At 44.4% G+C, this 13,879-nt stretch overlaps 2 protein-coding genes and 1 pseudogene across 2 annotated transcripts in view; 1 reads left to right on the plus strand and 2 right to left on the minus strand.

Annotated features, from left to right (window-relative positions):
• Positions 1–13,879, minus strand: part of ARID3B (AT-rich interaction domain 3B) — a 208,617-nt gene that overhangs the window by 99,479 nt on the left and 95,259 nt on the right. The gene's annotated exons all lie outside the window — the stretch shown is intronic.
• Positions 1–13,879, plus strand: part of EDC3 (enhancer of mRNA decapping 3) — a 46,476-nt gene that overhangs the window by 11,959 nt on the left and 20,638 nt on the right. Inside the window, exon 3 of the mRNA XM_056128782.1 lies at positions 2,251–2,570. Coding sequence (XP_055984757.1) covers positions 2,251–2,570 — 320 coding nt within the window. The remainder of the gene's footprint in view (positions 1–2,250; positions 2,571–13,879) is intronic.
• On the minus strand, positions 1,080–2,016 carry LOC130036822 (pre-mRNA-splicing factor SPF27-like; annotated as a pseudogene).

The raw sequence follows: 13,879 nt of genomic DNA on the forward strand, positions 1-13,879 counted from the left end.
CTTATGTCTTCATGTCTTCCCCGTCTTCCTTTTTTTTTTTTTCTTGATTTTTTGGGTCACACCCAGCAATGCTCAGAGGCTACTCCTGGCCCTGCACTCAGGAATTACTCCTGGCGGTGCGCGGGGGACTATATGGGATGCTGGTGATTGGTCTTCTAACTGGTATTCTTGCTTCTAGTTTCTTCACCTTCCCTGTACAGGCACCTGAAAAATGCAGTGTAGGTATAATTCATTCCCTGAGAGCCTTTTTGGGCCATATCCAATGTTGTTCAGGTTTACTCCTGGCTCTACATTCAGGGGTCGCTCCTGGCAGGTCTCAGGGGAACACATAGGGTGACCAGAATTGAACCCAGATCGGCTGTGTGGAAGACAAGTGTTTTAACCCCTGCACTCTCTCTCCAACTCCTGAAATACTCCTTTCTCATACTGTTTGCTTGGGCTGCTGTTACTCTTTGTTTTGCGAACCGAACTTAGCTTAAGTTTATCCATCTACTAAACTTAGTTATCTGCTAAACTAACCCCTCTGCACACTTCTGTCATAGTATTTAACTCTTTCATTTTTCTTCTTGTCTTTTTTCAGAGATTAAAACTTCAAGGCAGATTTTTCATGGGCATGTTTTGATTTTCATCCCTATATATACCTCGTTCTAGCATAGGGCTTACCACTGATTCTTCAACTCCAGAGCAAGTGAATGAATTAATGAGGGAAAGACACACCCCCACATGCTTTTTTTTTCTTTTTGGGTCACACCCAGGATGCACAGGGGTTACTCCTGGCTCTGTACTCAGGAGTTACTCCTGGCGGTGCTCAGGGGACCATATGGGATGCTGGGACTCAAACCCGGGTCGGCCGCATGCAAGGCAAATGCCCTACCCGTTGTGCTATCGCTCCAGCCCCCACATGCTATTTTTTCAAGTTGAATTTTTTTGTTAATGTAAAAGCAGAACATAACAATCCACATCCTGTGGTTTCTAAACTTTTAACCGTTGGTGATTTCCACAAGACACTGTTGTTCTTCATAGCTCAGGGGCCTTATCTTCTGTGAAAGCTGAACACAGAAGATCCTTATTTAAACCTTTCAACCCAAATTAACTTGTCTTTTCAGAAATCTTGCTGAATTTTTTTTGTTGTTATTATTTGTCTCTCCATGCTGTTGCTTCATTTGAAAATTTTCATTTTCTAATTGTATTGTAGTCCTTTCAGTCTCACAGTTCCTGTGTATATGGAGACCCAGTTTGACTTCATTTCTCTTAATTTAGATCTAATTGTGAGTTGCCTATTTTTTTTTGTTGTTGTTGTTGTTTTGTTTTGAGCTACACCCAGTGGTGCTCAGGGTTTACTCCTAACTGTGCTCAGGGATCAGTTCTGACAGGACTCTGGGTACCATGAGATACTGCGGCTCAAACCCAGGTTCGCCATGTGCAAGGCAAATGCCATACCTGCTGTACTATAGCTCTGGCTACAAGGTTGCATATTTTGTTGTCGTTGTTGTTGTTGTTGTTTGCTGGCATTTTAAATCTTGAACATTTCCTTAACTTCTGGAGATCCTTCTGTGCCTGTTCAATCATATTTACTAGATTTTCATTATATTTTTTTCAGGCATCACATCTATGTTGTGATATTACCTCTAGGTTCTCAATTCAAACTCCCTGGTGCTCTGACTAGTCTATAGAATTGTTCACACATTCTTGTCATGCAGTAATGTCATTTGTCCGTCTTGAGAAAGGGGCTAGAAGTTCGTATCGTTTCATACTGAATAGTTCTATTCGTTGTTGGGCAGCCCATCTTTCCGATTCATTCGTGTTACTGGTCTCAAAAGTGGAATAATTCGGCGCATTTAGGTAGTTCAGGTAACTCTTTGTGGGTTGCTAACAGTGAACTTCCTCCTCTTCCTCCACCAGTGCCACAGCTGCTTCCCGAATACCAGCTGCTTCACAATCTTGGTCAAAGTAAGGTAGTGCATCAACCACTACCTCTCCAGCAATCAGTCCAGTCCCCCACAAACTATTAAGCATTTTGGAAAGTTAAGATACTATTGTTAATATTGTGATTAAGGGTAGGTCTTTTAAAAAACCAAGTGCTGTTTTGTTTGGAAGTTGGTAGCTGAGCCCTGTGTTAAAATACTTGGCCACCTGGGTTTTGCTTCTGATAACTGGAGGACTTGCAGAGCCCCTAAGGTGTGGCTGGTTGCTCTCACCAGTTTTGTCACCGTTACAGTTTTGAGACTCAAACTCTTTTGTGTGTTTCAGGGCAGGTGACATTACAGAATTAAAAATTCTGGAGATACCAGGTCCTGGAGACAACCAACATTTTGGAGACCTTCATCAGACAGAATTAGGCCCCTCTGGTATTGGGTACCAAATGGGTCTCAATCAGAATGGCACAGGCAAGTTGGTCAAGAAGCCAGTCTCTTCCAGCAGTGCCCCTCAGAACATCCCCAAGAGGACAGACATGAAGAGTCAAGATGTTGCCATTTCCCCCCAGCAGCAGCAGTGTTCAAAGAGCTATGTGGATAGGCATATGGAGTCCTTGAGTCAGTCCAAGAGTTTCCGTCGGCGCCACAACTCTTGTAAGTAGGATTCAGTTGATATTTCTTTGTAACCCTGTGTTTCAAGGACGTGAACTTTATTTACTGCTGCCTTTTGAACAAGGCAGAGCTTCACAGACATCTATAACATGGTTCTTTTTGTTTGTGTTTGGGGGGCATACCCTGCAGGCAGTGCTTCAGACTCTCTACTCAGGTTACTCCTGGTGGGCTCGGGGATGTCAGGGATTGACCCTGGGTTGGCCACGTGACAAGCTCCCTACCCACTGGACTATCGCTTGGGTCGACACATGGTTCTTTTATTGTAGTGCCAGTCTTTCAAGATATTAAGGGGAATAAAATAAGCCTTTAGAAACTCAACACCAGCTGTCTTGCTCTCCACACTTTCCCTTTCTTGAAGATGACTCATGATCTGCCTGAAGTTCTTATAGACAGTGACATTTCTTTTTGTGTGTGTTTTTGGGCCACACCTGACACTGCTCAGGGGCTGCTTCCAGCTCTTGGCTCATATCATTCCTGGCAGTGCCTGGAGGACCTTTTGGTGCTGGATCTTAAACCTTGGCCTTCTGCAAACAGAGGGTATGCGCTGTCTCTTGAGCTCTTTCTGTAGCCTCCAAATATTTCTAATCTGGTAACCGATGGTGGTAGTGATGAATGTGTTAAAGCTGCCTCTGGGTGGTTCCAGGGGTTTCTTGTTACTGCAGTGTGTGTAGTGGGGAGGGAAATACTCTCGGGCTATACACTGGGATGGCCTGGGATCGAGCTCAGGGTCTTACAAGCACAGATCCCATATTCAGGCCCCTCTAAATGATTCTTGAGTAACTTTCTCATAATTTGGCTTTCATTCACAGTTGGAGGAGAGGAAGGAACTTACTTAGCTTTCTCTGTGATGTAGTACTTTCTGATAGACTGACAGTCTAAAATTTGCTATATTCTCTGGGCCTACTAGAGTATGCACAGGCGTGTGTTGATGCTAGCTTAATTTCATAACAAATCATGAAATGCCATTAGCTCACTATAGAACCACAGATAATAAACTATTGAAAGTTTGAAAATGAAATAAATATACTTTATATTTGAAGATATTTCCTGAATTGACAGTGATTGCAAACTTGAGGCTGAAATTCAATTGTTTTTTCTGTATCCCATAGAAGGCTTGGACAGAATATGAGTCTTCCCAGTTAGACATTAACTGTATGTTGCTTTATGTGTTTTTTATTTTTATTTTAATAGATAAAACAAATTATTAAAATTTATTTTTAAGAGATAAAACATTAATTTAAAATATTTGTTTTTTAAACCGCGCCCCCCCCCCCAATCTTCTTGGGTGCCAGGGTCTGCTCAGTTGCAGAGTTACTACTTTGTCGGCATGAAGTGAAGTGAGTCCCAGCAGCATTGCCATCTGGAATCCTGTGTCATGTGTGAAGTATGTGATCCTGTGAGCACTATAGTCATAGCGGAAATATGCATGAGCACTGCTGCCGAATGTCTGCAGCAGTCACATAGAGAGAGGAAAAGGGAAGTGATACCTATTTCAAAATGGGGCCATTCACAGCAGTCCTTGGGATCCCTCAGTACCATGCTGGGTGGTGCCAGGAAGGGAATTCAGGGCTTCCACATGCTAGTTATGTGTTTTCCTTCTCGAGCTCTTTGTTAAAATTTCAGATACTCAGGGCTAAAGAGATAGTATAAAGGTCAAGGATCTTGCCTAGCATGCAGCGTGACCATGATGCTAGTTCAAGTGCCATTATTGCATGTGGCTTCCTGAGCAGCACCAGGGGTGGCTCCTGGGCACAGAGCCAGGTGTTGTCCAAGATCAAGAAAAAAATGCTGAACTATTCGAATAACTTATAGTTTTTCTGTGTACTGTGGAGACATTATTATTTTGGTTTTGGGCCATACTTGGCAATGCTCAGGAGTTATGGAGTTACTCCTGGCTCCACTCAAGACTCACTCCTGGTGGTGCTCGAGGGACCATATGGGATGCTCGTGATTGAACCAGGCTTGGCTGTGTGTGAAACAGACGTCCTACGACCTGGCCTTTGGAGAAATTTATTAAATTATCATGGAGATAAGAGTCAACAGTTTATATTAACTTTATCAACATCTCGTTATTGTGGCACGCTTACTATAATGAGTCAGTGATGACACATTATTATTGACTACAATTTTTATTATATTCAGATTGCTTTTGTTTTCACTTAATACCCTTGTTCTATTCCCCCTTTAAGCATACTGCATTGCATTTAGCAGTCATGCTGTTTTTGGCTCTGGCAATCCCTCAGACGATGTTTTGTTTTTAATTTTATTTTTTGGTTTTTTTGTTCACACCTAGAGTTGCTCAGCACTTAGTCTTGGTTCTGTGCTCGGGGATCATTCCTGGTGGGGCTTGGGACCATGGGGATGGCAGGGATTGAACCCAGGTCAGCCACATGCAAGGCAGGTACCCTCTTCTGCTATACTCTCATTCCGTAGAATTTTTGTTTTCTGGGGGGTCTGTAGGGTGTACCTAGCAATGCTCGGGGATTACTCCTGGCCCTGCATTCAGGAATCACTTCTTGTTGTGCCCCAGGGACAATATGGGGTGACAGAGATCAAACCCAGGCCAGCTGCATTCAAGGCAAGGGCCTTACCCCCTGTACTATTGCTCCAGGCCAAGACTTTTTGATGTCTTGGGCTGGTAATGATTCAGTGGTCCATGGACTGAAGCAGAAAAGGTTGAAAACCACTCATCTGCCACAAAGGTTCTTAACTGCTAGTCTGCAGACAGGTGTTTGGACAGGTGCCATTCTTGGTATTAAAAGGTTGAAAACCACTGACCTAAACAATTTTGATGAGTGTTAGTCAGGAATTTTGAGATATCCCTCAATATTCTTCTGATGATTAGACTGGGATTATGTGTTTTGGGGAGGAAGACTACCCAGATCAAGTGTCATTTTCATCTCGTCCTATCACGGGTGTGTGGTTATCAACATGATTTGTGATTTTACAGTTTTTTGTTCCTTTTTGTTTTGGGGGACACATCTGGCTATGCTTGGGGGTTTCTCCTGGTGGTTCTTGGAAACCATTCGTGGTACTGGGAATGACCTCTAGCATGCAAAACTTGCACTCAGCTCATTGAACTGTAGGGCCTGTGACTTTTTTTTTTCCTTTTTGGGTCACACCCGGCAATGCACAGGGGTTACTTCTGGCTCTGCACTCAGGAATTATCTCTGGCGGTGCTCAGGGGACCATATGGGATGCTGGGAATCGAACCCGGCTCGACCACGTGCAAGGCAAACGCCCTACCCGCTGTGCTATTGCTCCAGCCCCAGGCCTGTGACTTTTGATGTTGACCTTCTTATATTCTGGTGTATCAGATTTCTCTTTCATACAGTTCATTTTTTCTCCCTTTTCTATTCTGTTCTTTGGACAGCTATTAGTATATATTGCTCATAGGAAAGCTTTTCCTCCTTGCAGGCCAGAGTAGCTATGTAAATTTTTTGGAATTCTGGGGCTGGAGCAATAGCACAGCAGGTAGGGCGTCGGCTTTGCACGCGGCTGACCCGGGTTCGATTCCCAGCATCCCATATGGTCTCCTGAGCACCGCCAGGAGTGATTCCTGAGTGCTGAGCCAGGAATAACCCCTGTGCATCACCAGGTGTGACCCATAAAGTAAAAAAAAAAAAAAAAAATTTAAAAAGGTTTTATTTTGGTCCTCATATTGTTTTAGCTTTGGCTTCCTTTTTTGTCTGGTTATTATATCCCCTTAACATAACCCCTTCATGGTGTGGGTATTTTTTGGGGGGAAGTATATACCTGGCAGTACTTGGGGGATTTCCCTTGTGCTTGGGGGACCAGAGGGTGACTTGAACTGGGTGCCCCACTTGTAAAGTTTACTTTGCAAGGTGCCCAGCCCACTGAACTATCTCTCTGGCCCTCTGTGTTTTTTTTCTTTTTTTTAGGGGGGGAGTGGGATCTTAGTACTCTCTTATTTTCTGGCACTACAAGTTGCTTCAGGCTTACAAACTTTGGGGGTTTTTCGCCCTAGTGCTAGAAAGAGCTGTGTGAGCAGGGACCTGTGTTTCCTCTCAGTGGAGGAAGGTGTCTGAATGCATGATCTTGTTACTGTCATCCCCTGCAGCTGATTGGGCAGGGGAGATGCATGTATATATGTACATATGTGCTCATTTGTGCTGTGTCTGTGTGGATCTGTCTGAAGCTGAGTAGGAGTTCGTGCTGATGTCTCTGTAATCCATCACCACATGGATCTTGCCAGCCACTTTCTTTCTCTGATCTGTAACCGCTCACTCCTTAAATTATATATCTGCCTGCTACCATATGTTACTCATTGACTGAAACTATTCAGTCTCAGTATAAATGTACAGCAGCATCAGAATAACTAATACATACCCCTGCCCCTTCAGGACCTGTTTAATGCAGTCATAATACATTGTTTCCTCACATTCTTCATTCACACTAGAATTCTCTGACCTCCTCAATAACTTTTGGGTTTATTTTTTTTTTTGTTTGTTTGATTTTGGGGGAGGCACACCCGGTGGCCCTGTAAGTAGGCTTACTCCTGGCTCTGTGCTCAGGGATCAATCTTGGTGGTGCCCCTGGGATCAAAAAGGGTACTGGGAGCAGATTCAGGTTGGCTGTGTGCAATGCAAATGCCCTCCCTGCTATACTATCACTCTGCCCCTTATTTCTAAAAATGTTTTAATTTTCTTTGATTCTGTAGGCCACACCCTGTAGTACTCAGGACTTCTTCCTGGCTCTGAACTCAGAGATAACTCCTAGAGCTGCTGGGGGTGCGGGGGTGTAAAATCTTAACACGCTGAAGGTTGTGTGTTCGCGGGCTCTCTGGACAGCTCTATCACACCGCCCACGTTCAGTGCTCTTGAGCTGCTGTGTGGGGCCTAGATCGGGATGGCTGTTGACCAAGGGCAGACGACGGAAGAAAGGAGCCCCAGGCTGGTTGGTCTTAGTTGCAGTTTATTCCAGTCCTCTTCACTCCTGTCTCTCCTCTGCCTCCTTCTCTCCTGGGCCCCAGTCTGGAACCCTTTCCCCTTCTGGCTCTAACTCTGGATCTCTGGAGCCCCTGGCTCCCTCCGATCTTACAGTCTTCGTTTATATAGCAATCACGTAGGGTGCTGACACAAAGGTGGGTTTAACATCGATAAATCAAGAAAGAGAGGTAAGACCACTCCTCCAGGAGATTAACTCAAGGATAAAATCTCATCTAAAGAGATTACTACAGATTACTAGGAGATCCACTCAAGCGTGGGATCCCAAGAGGGTGTGTTCTTTAATCAACTAGTAATCTACTTACATAGTTGTAGTAAATCTACTTCTAATATTTCTAGCAATGTCATTCTGTGTGAGCACAGTAAGAGATAATAAACTTACAGTTTGGTTCTTCCCGAGAACATCTCACTATACATTCCGCAGTTCTCAGGCCAGGTTAGTCTTCCTAACCCCAGCAGGGTCCTAGTCTCGTCATTACTTACTTTTGGATCATGACAGCGTTTGTCCATGATCATGCCCTCAACTTATAGTTGAGTATCGTGGCGCTTTGTCCTGGTCCATTTCGATGACAGGGTAGGTCACAGCTTGCCCTGGGTCCATTCAGTCCTTCATTGGGACTTTGCTTTTGGGGTGCTAGGAATTAATCAGATGCCCAGGAGTAAATATTATTTGGAGTCAATCAACTCCCAAGTTACAAAGCATAATATTAACTGTTTTCCTGTGTCCATACAGAAGGACATTGCTTACAAGTTCAGTGTCCTTAGAAGGATCTGATCTTATAAGCTAACAGAATCTGATTAGGGAGAAAAGGTGATTAACTGCCTGGGGAGGAGAGCACACGGAGAAGAGTTTACAGATAAACAGAGGAATGGGAGTGACTCCTGAGCACTGGGATGGGTGTGACTGATAAACCTAAGCTACCTGAGGAAGGACAAAACAGTGTTATCCTAAAGGGGGGTGCCATATCCAGTGCCAGGGATTGAACCAGGGTCAGTAACCTGCATGTGAAGCATCTTAACCCCTGTATTATCTCTGGCCATTCAATAATTTTTAAAGAATTTGTATATATTAAGACTTAAGTGTGCTAAAGTTTCGTGGGTTTTTAACAAATATATGTGTCTTGTGTCCTTAATTTAGTATTATAAAGAATCCCCTTTGTTTCACTTTTTCAGTTCTTTCTCCTCCCTTCACAACTACTTCCCCACTCCTGCCCCAGTAGCCTCTGATCTTTTTTTATTATTATTATCTCTGTAGTGTGTTGTCTTTTCCAGAAAAATCAACATAATTAAAATCACACTACATTTTAGCCTTTCAGACAACCTTCATTTAGTAGCAGTGTGCATTTTTTTTCTTGATGGGAGACACACCTGGTGGTTCTCGGGGCTTACTCCTGACTGAGAGATCACTCCTGGGCTGCTTGGGGAACCATATGTGGTGCTTGGGATTGAACCAGGATTTACCTCGTTAAAGGCAGGCTCCTTAACTCTTGTGCTCCCTCACCCCACAGTATTTTTCTCATTAAATATCTATAGATAGATTTTTTTTCTGATACATACATTGATACTGGGACTGGCTGATTGATACACTGCAGTAATACAATCTTCCTTCTTTCTGACTTTTAAATGCTCTGTCAGATTATTAATTGAGTTGTTGAGGAATATGTTGATTCTTGCTATGTAATTTAAAATTGATGAGGGATTTAGCACAGTGGATTTTAACCCCTTCTTTAGGTTATGGTTGATTACTAAAATAGTTTCTAGGGCTGGAGCGATAGCACAGCGGGGAGGGCGTTTGCCTTGCACGCGGCCAACCCGGGTTTGATTCCCAGCATCCCATATAGTCCCCTGAGCACTGCCTGGAGTAATTCCTGAATGCAAAGCCAGGAGTAACCCTGTGACCCCCAAAAAAATGTTTCTAGCACCCGATAACATTGTACAGGGATTACGGCACATGCCTTGCATGGGGCTGGCCTCAGTTTGATTACTGGCACCGCACAGGCACCCTGCCACCCTCCCCTCCCACCACCCCAGCATTCTTGGGACCTCGAGTTGAACTGCAGGTCTGGCTCCTAGGCCTCCGAGCAGCACTTGAGAGACTTAAAAAAAAAAATTGAATGACCTTGGTCGTTGAACTGACCACTCAGAATATACAGCCCCCTGGAGCATGAGGAAGCTACTTCAGAGCTGCTTGGGGCACCGGTTCATGTTACCTGTTCAGTGTAACGGTGGTCAGAAGTTACCTTTGCCAAGTTTCCATGCTGTGACTGAGGATCTACTGTGAGTCTGGATGTTCTTCAGATCTGTTCCATGACATAAACTCTGGCACTGTTGCTGAAGCAAGAGAGGTTGGCTGATTACCAGGGCCTCTAATCTGGGAATTGTTAAAAAGGTCCCAGAAGCTCTCAGCGACCTTCTCACAGAAGCTTCATGCTGGCACAAAAATTAGCAGTTTGACCTTCAGGTGCCCTTTAGCGTGCTCAGTGCAGGACAAAGTTTGTCCTTTATAATATGTGTGTGACAAAAACCAATAAATAAGTGGCACCAAGGGTTACACAACAATGGATTTGTTTCACATTATCCTGGCCAAAGGGCCTTTGTGCCAAAGGCTGGCAGCAGAATGGCACAGGAAGGCGGCCAGCCTCTAGTCTTAACACATACTTGGCCTTTGTAATTGAAACGTAAAGAAATCTGGGAAGCACTGTTTATCTTTTGCAAGGGAAGTGCCTTTCTCTCCCACTGGCCAAAGGTCAGTTTAATATAGAGCCCAGGCCTTGTGGGCTAAGCAAGTATTGAGAAGGCTTGTACACCGAGGACTTCCCAATATTTGTGTTAAAAGTCTGAGGAAAGGGAAGAATAAGAGACAAATTCGCGTACCTTCCATTTGTATTCTTGCTCTCTCTTAATTTTGGAAGGCAGGCCGCACCTGGTGCTTAGGGCTTTCTCCCTGCTTTGAACTTAAGGGATCATTCCTGGTTGTGCTCAGGCGGCTGTATGTGGTCCCCAGATTTGAGTCAGAATTTGCTGTGTGCAGGGCAAGTAAGTGCCTTAACCTCTGTACTGTCTCTCTAGCCCATGTTTATATTCCCTTACCCATTTCTTGCTGACCTGTGATGACAGTATTTCCTCTTGAAATTTGTTTTACTCTTTGATTTTGTGATTTTTTTAGAATATAGTTGGTCCTTAGCATAGAATGACTGAGTAGACAGTTCTGTAGCTAGCACAAGACAAGACATTAACTGATAGACTTCTGTACTGCAGAAGATACAGCAACTCTGGGTTTGGTTGTCCGTTACGTTTGTAGAGTCTGAGAGCTAAGACAAATAATAGTTTCCCATTCTGCTTAATTTACTGTCTTCTAGCTCATGGTTGTCTCCTTCTGTCATTGTGATAAGTCCGAGATAGTTCATTGTCATTTCATGCCGACCTGATTGAACTCCTTTCCTCTGAAGCTCTTGCCTCATACTCCCTCTTGTATTATTGTTGATGACTTCCTGTCTTTCTTCAGTCACGCAACACACTTGGCAAGATTATTGACAACTCCCTTTCTTTCCCATCACTACTTAAGTGCTTTTTCTTTCATAGTCTCTGTTGACTCAAACATTTTTTGTTTGGTGGTGGTTTTATTCAAGTTTTTATTTCCTAGTTTAGTAGAAATGTGTGAACTTCTGGTGGACCAGGCTTAGTATTGGGTGGCAGTTCTGAGTGACATGACTGCTCTCTGTAGACTTAGAGACCCCCTAGGGAGTTGGCATCCCAAGCCACAGGACAAAGTAGGTAGTGCATGTAAAGTAAGTGGCAGAGAAATGGTGCCTGCACTGCTTCATGTGTTCAGATGGGAGTGGCTTTCCTGCTGAGTTAATAAAAGATGATATGTTTGTCAGTGCTATGTTAGTTTGCCGCTAACAGAGTCTGTCACCTATACAGCATCACCTATACAGCATACCAAATAAAAAATTTGAAAAACTTGCGGTGTTTTTTTTTTTTCCTTTTTGGGTCACACCTGGCGACACCCAGGGGGTCACTCCTGACTCTGCACTCAGGAATCACTCCTGGCGGTGCTCTGGGGACTAATTGGGATGCCGGGGATTGAACCTGGGTCAGCCGCGTGCAAGGCAAATGCCCTACCTGCTGTGCTATCACTCCGGCCCCCAAAATTTGAAAACCTCTTAATGAAGTAGGAAGATTCTGCTGCTCAGGATACAGATTTCATAATATGCATGTGTACTTTTTACTGTTGTAAATATCTGTGATTTTCTATCCATTATCTACTGTATTAAAATTTATTTTCAAGGGGCTGGAGAGATAGTACAGCAGGTAGGGCGTTTGCCTTGCACGCGGCCAACCCGGGTTCGATTCCCAGCATCCCATATGGTCCCCTGAGCACCGCCAGGAGTAATTCCTGAGTGCAGAGCCAGGAGTAACCCCTGTGCACCACCGGGTGTGACCCAAAAAGCAAAAAAAAAAAAAATTTATTTTCAAGAAAGTAGGGTTTTTGTTTTTGCCTTATATGTTTATTTTCTATTCTATACATGATCTTTTCTGTTGATTAAATTTCATCTCAGTCTGAGTTGCATGACTTCCCTACCTTTTTTTTTTGGGGGGGGGTCATACCTGACCATTCTCAGGGCTTATTCCTGACCCCGCGCTCAGGGATCACGCCTGGTGAGGCTTGGGAGACCATATGTGGTGCCAGGGATTGAACCTGGCTGTGTACAAGGCAAGATCCGTAGCCACTCCACTGTACTCTCTCTCCACTTCCTCCCATTCTTATTTTTATATGTGGAAATAGAATGGTATTTGGAATGTGACAGATCTGAGTTGAAATTCCAACAGGCATTTTTGCTCTGTGAATTTGGAGCTTAGTTAATTTTCTCATATTTAGAATGGTGACTTTATTCAGAAGTTTTAAAGAAAGCAAAGGTTAAGATGTTGGCACAGACATACTTGGTTATAGTAAAAATGGCATATCAACCTTGTTTTTCTGAAGCTCTTCTTTTTTTTTTTTTTTTTTTTTTTTTTGCTTTTTGGGTCATACCCGGCAATGCACAGGGGTTACTCCTGGCTCTGCACTCAGGAATTACTCCATTACTCCTGGCGGTGCTCAGGGGACCATCTGGGATGCTGGGAATCGAACCCGGGTTGGCCGCGTGCAAGGCAAACGCCCTACCCACTGTGCTATCGCTGCAGCCCTGAAGCTCTTCTTTGTGTGCTGTTTTTTTCCATAAATCGGTTCTAGTTGGCTCCAGCAGGTCTCTGTGTCTCACCCCGATGAACATTCTTCAGAGGAGAAAAGACAGTGTCTTTCTGGGCCCGAGCAATAGTACAGCGGGTAGGTATTTGCCTCGCACAGAGCCAATCTGGGTTGGGTCCCTGGCATCCTGTATGGTCCCCCAAGCCTGGCAGGAGTGACCCCTGAGCACAGAAGTACTGAGCACTTCTGGGTGTGACCCAGAAAAAAAAAAAAGCGAAAAGAGGACAGCATCTCTTCTAGTGTATCATCTTCCGGATTCTATCTTCAGGACTCATGGTTAGGGTCTAGTTGTAGAAGATGGTCCCCTTTGTTACAGAATAGGGCGTTTGCCTTGCAAGCGGCCAACATGGCTGATCCGAGTTCGATTCCTCCGCCCCTCTCGGAGAGCCCGGCAAGCTACTGAGAGTATCTCGCCCGCACGGCAGAGCCTGGCAAGCTCCCCGTGACGTATTCGATATGCCAGACACAGTAACAACAAAGTCTCCAATGGAGATGTTACTGGGCCCGCTCGAGCAAATCGACGATCAATGGGAGGGCCTTTACATTTACCTTTACCTCTGGATTCTGCTAGGTGCCAGGAGCATCCTTTAACCACTCACAAATGCCGAATGTTTCCATACATCAATAGATATCATGTGGGAAGGGAAAGTTTCCACTTACTTAGGAACTTGGAGTTACTCTGGAGTGAAGAAGCCTGATTGGAAACTGTTGCAAGAGTTACTGCTTCGCCCCAGCTGCCACCTGTCCTGTCTTCCTAACCAATGAGTGCTTCCAGTGCCTGTGCTTAAATCATTTCCTGGTGCGCACTGGCTCCTTCACCCACGGGTTATCCAACTGAGCAAGAGTGGGTTTTGATAACAGGGTCTGGATGCTGGTCGGCAACAACAGTTGGCTGCGGGGTAAGGAGAATCTTGGAAAATTGCTTGACTGTAGCAGGGGTCTACTGAAAGTGCCATGTTGGGAAAGTGCAGGCAGTTTGACTGTTGGGTCTGTAGGAGTGATTTGGAGTGACAGTAAGGTGGTTGGGGTGAGTAAAATGTTAGCTGAGGACAGGGCTTGCATTTTCATTGTTT

Source organism: Sorex fumeus, unplaced genomic scaffold, assembly GCF_029834395.1.
Source record: "Sorex fumeus unplaced genomic scaffold, SorFum_2.1 ptg000067l, whole genome shotgun sequence".
NCBI classification, from domain to species: Eukaryota; Metazoa; Chordata; class Mammalia; order Eulipotyphla; family Soricidae; genus Sorex; species Sorex fumeus.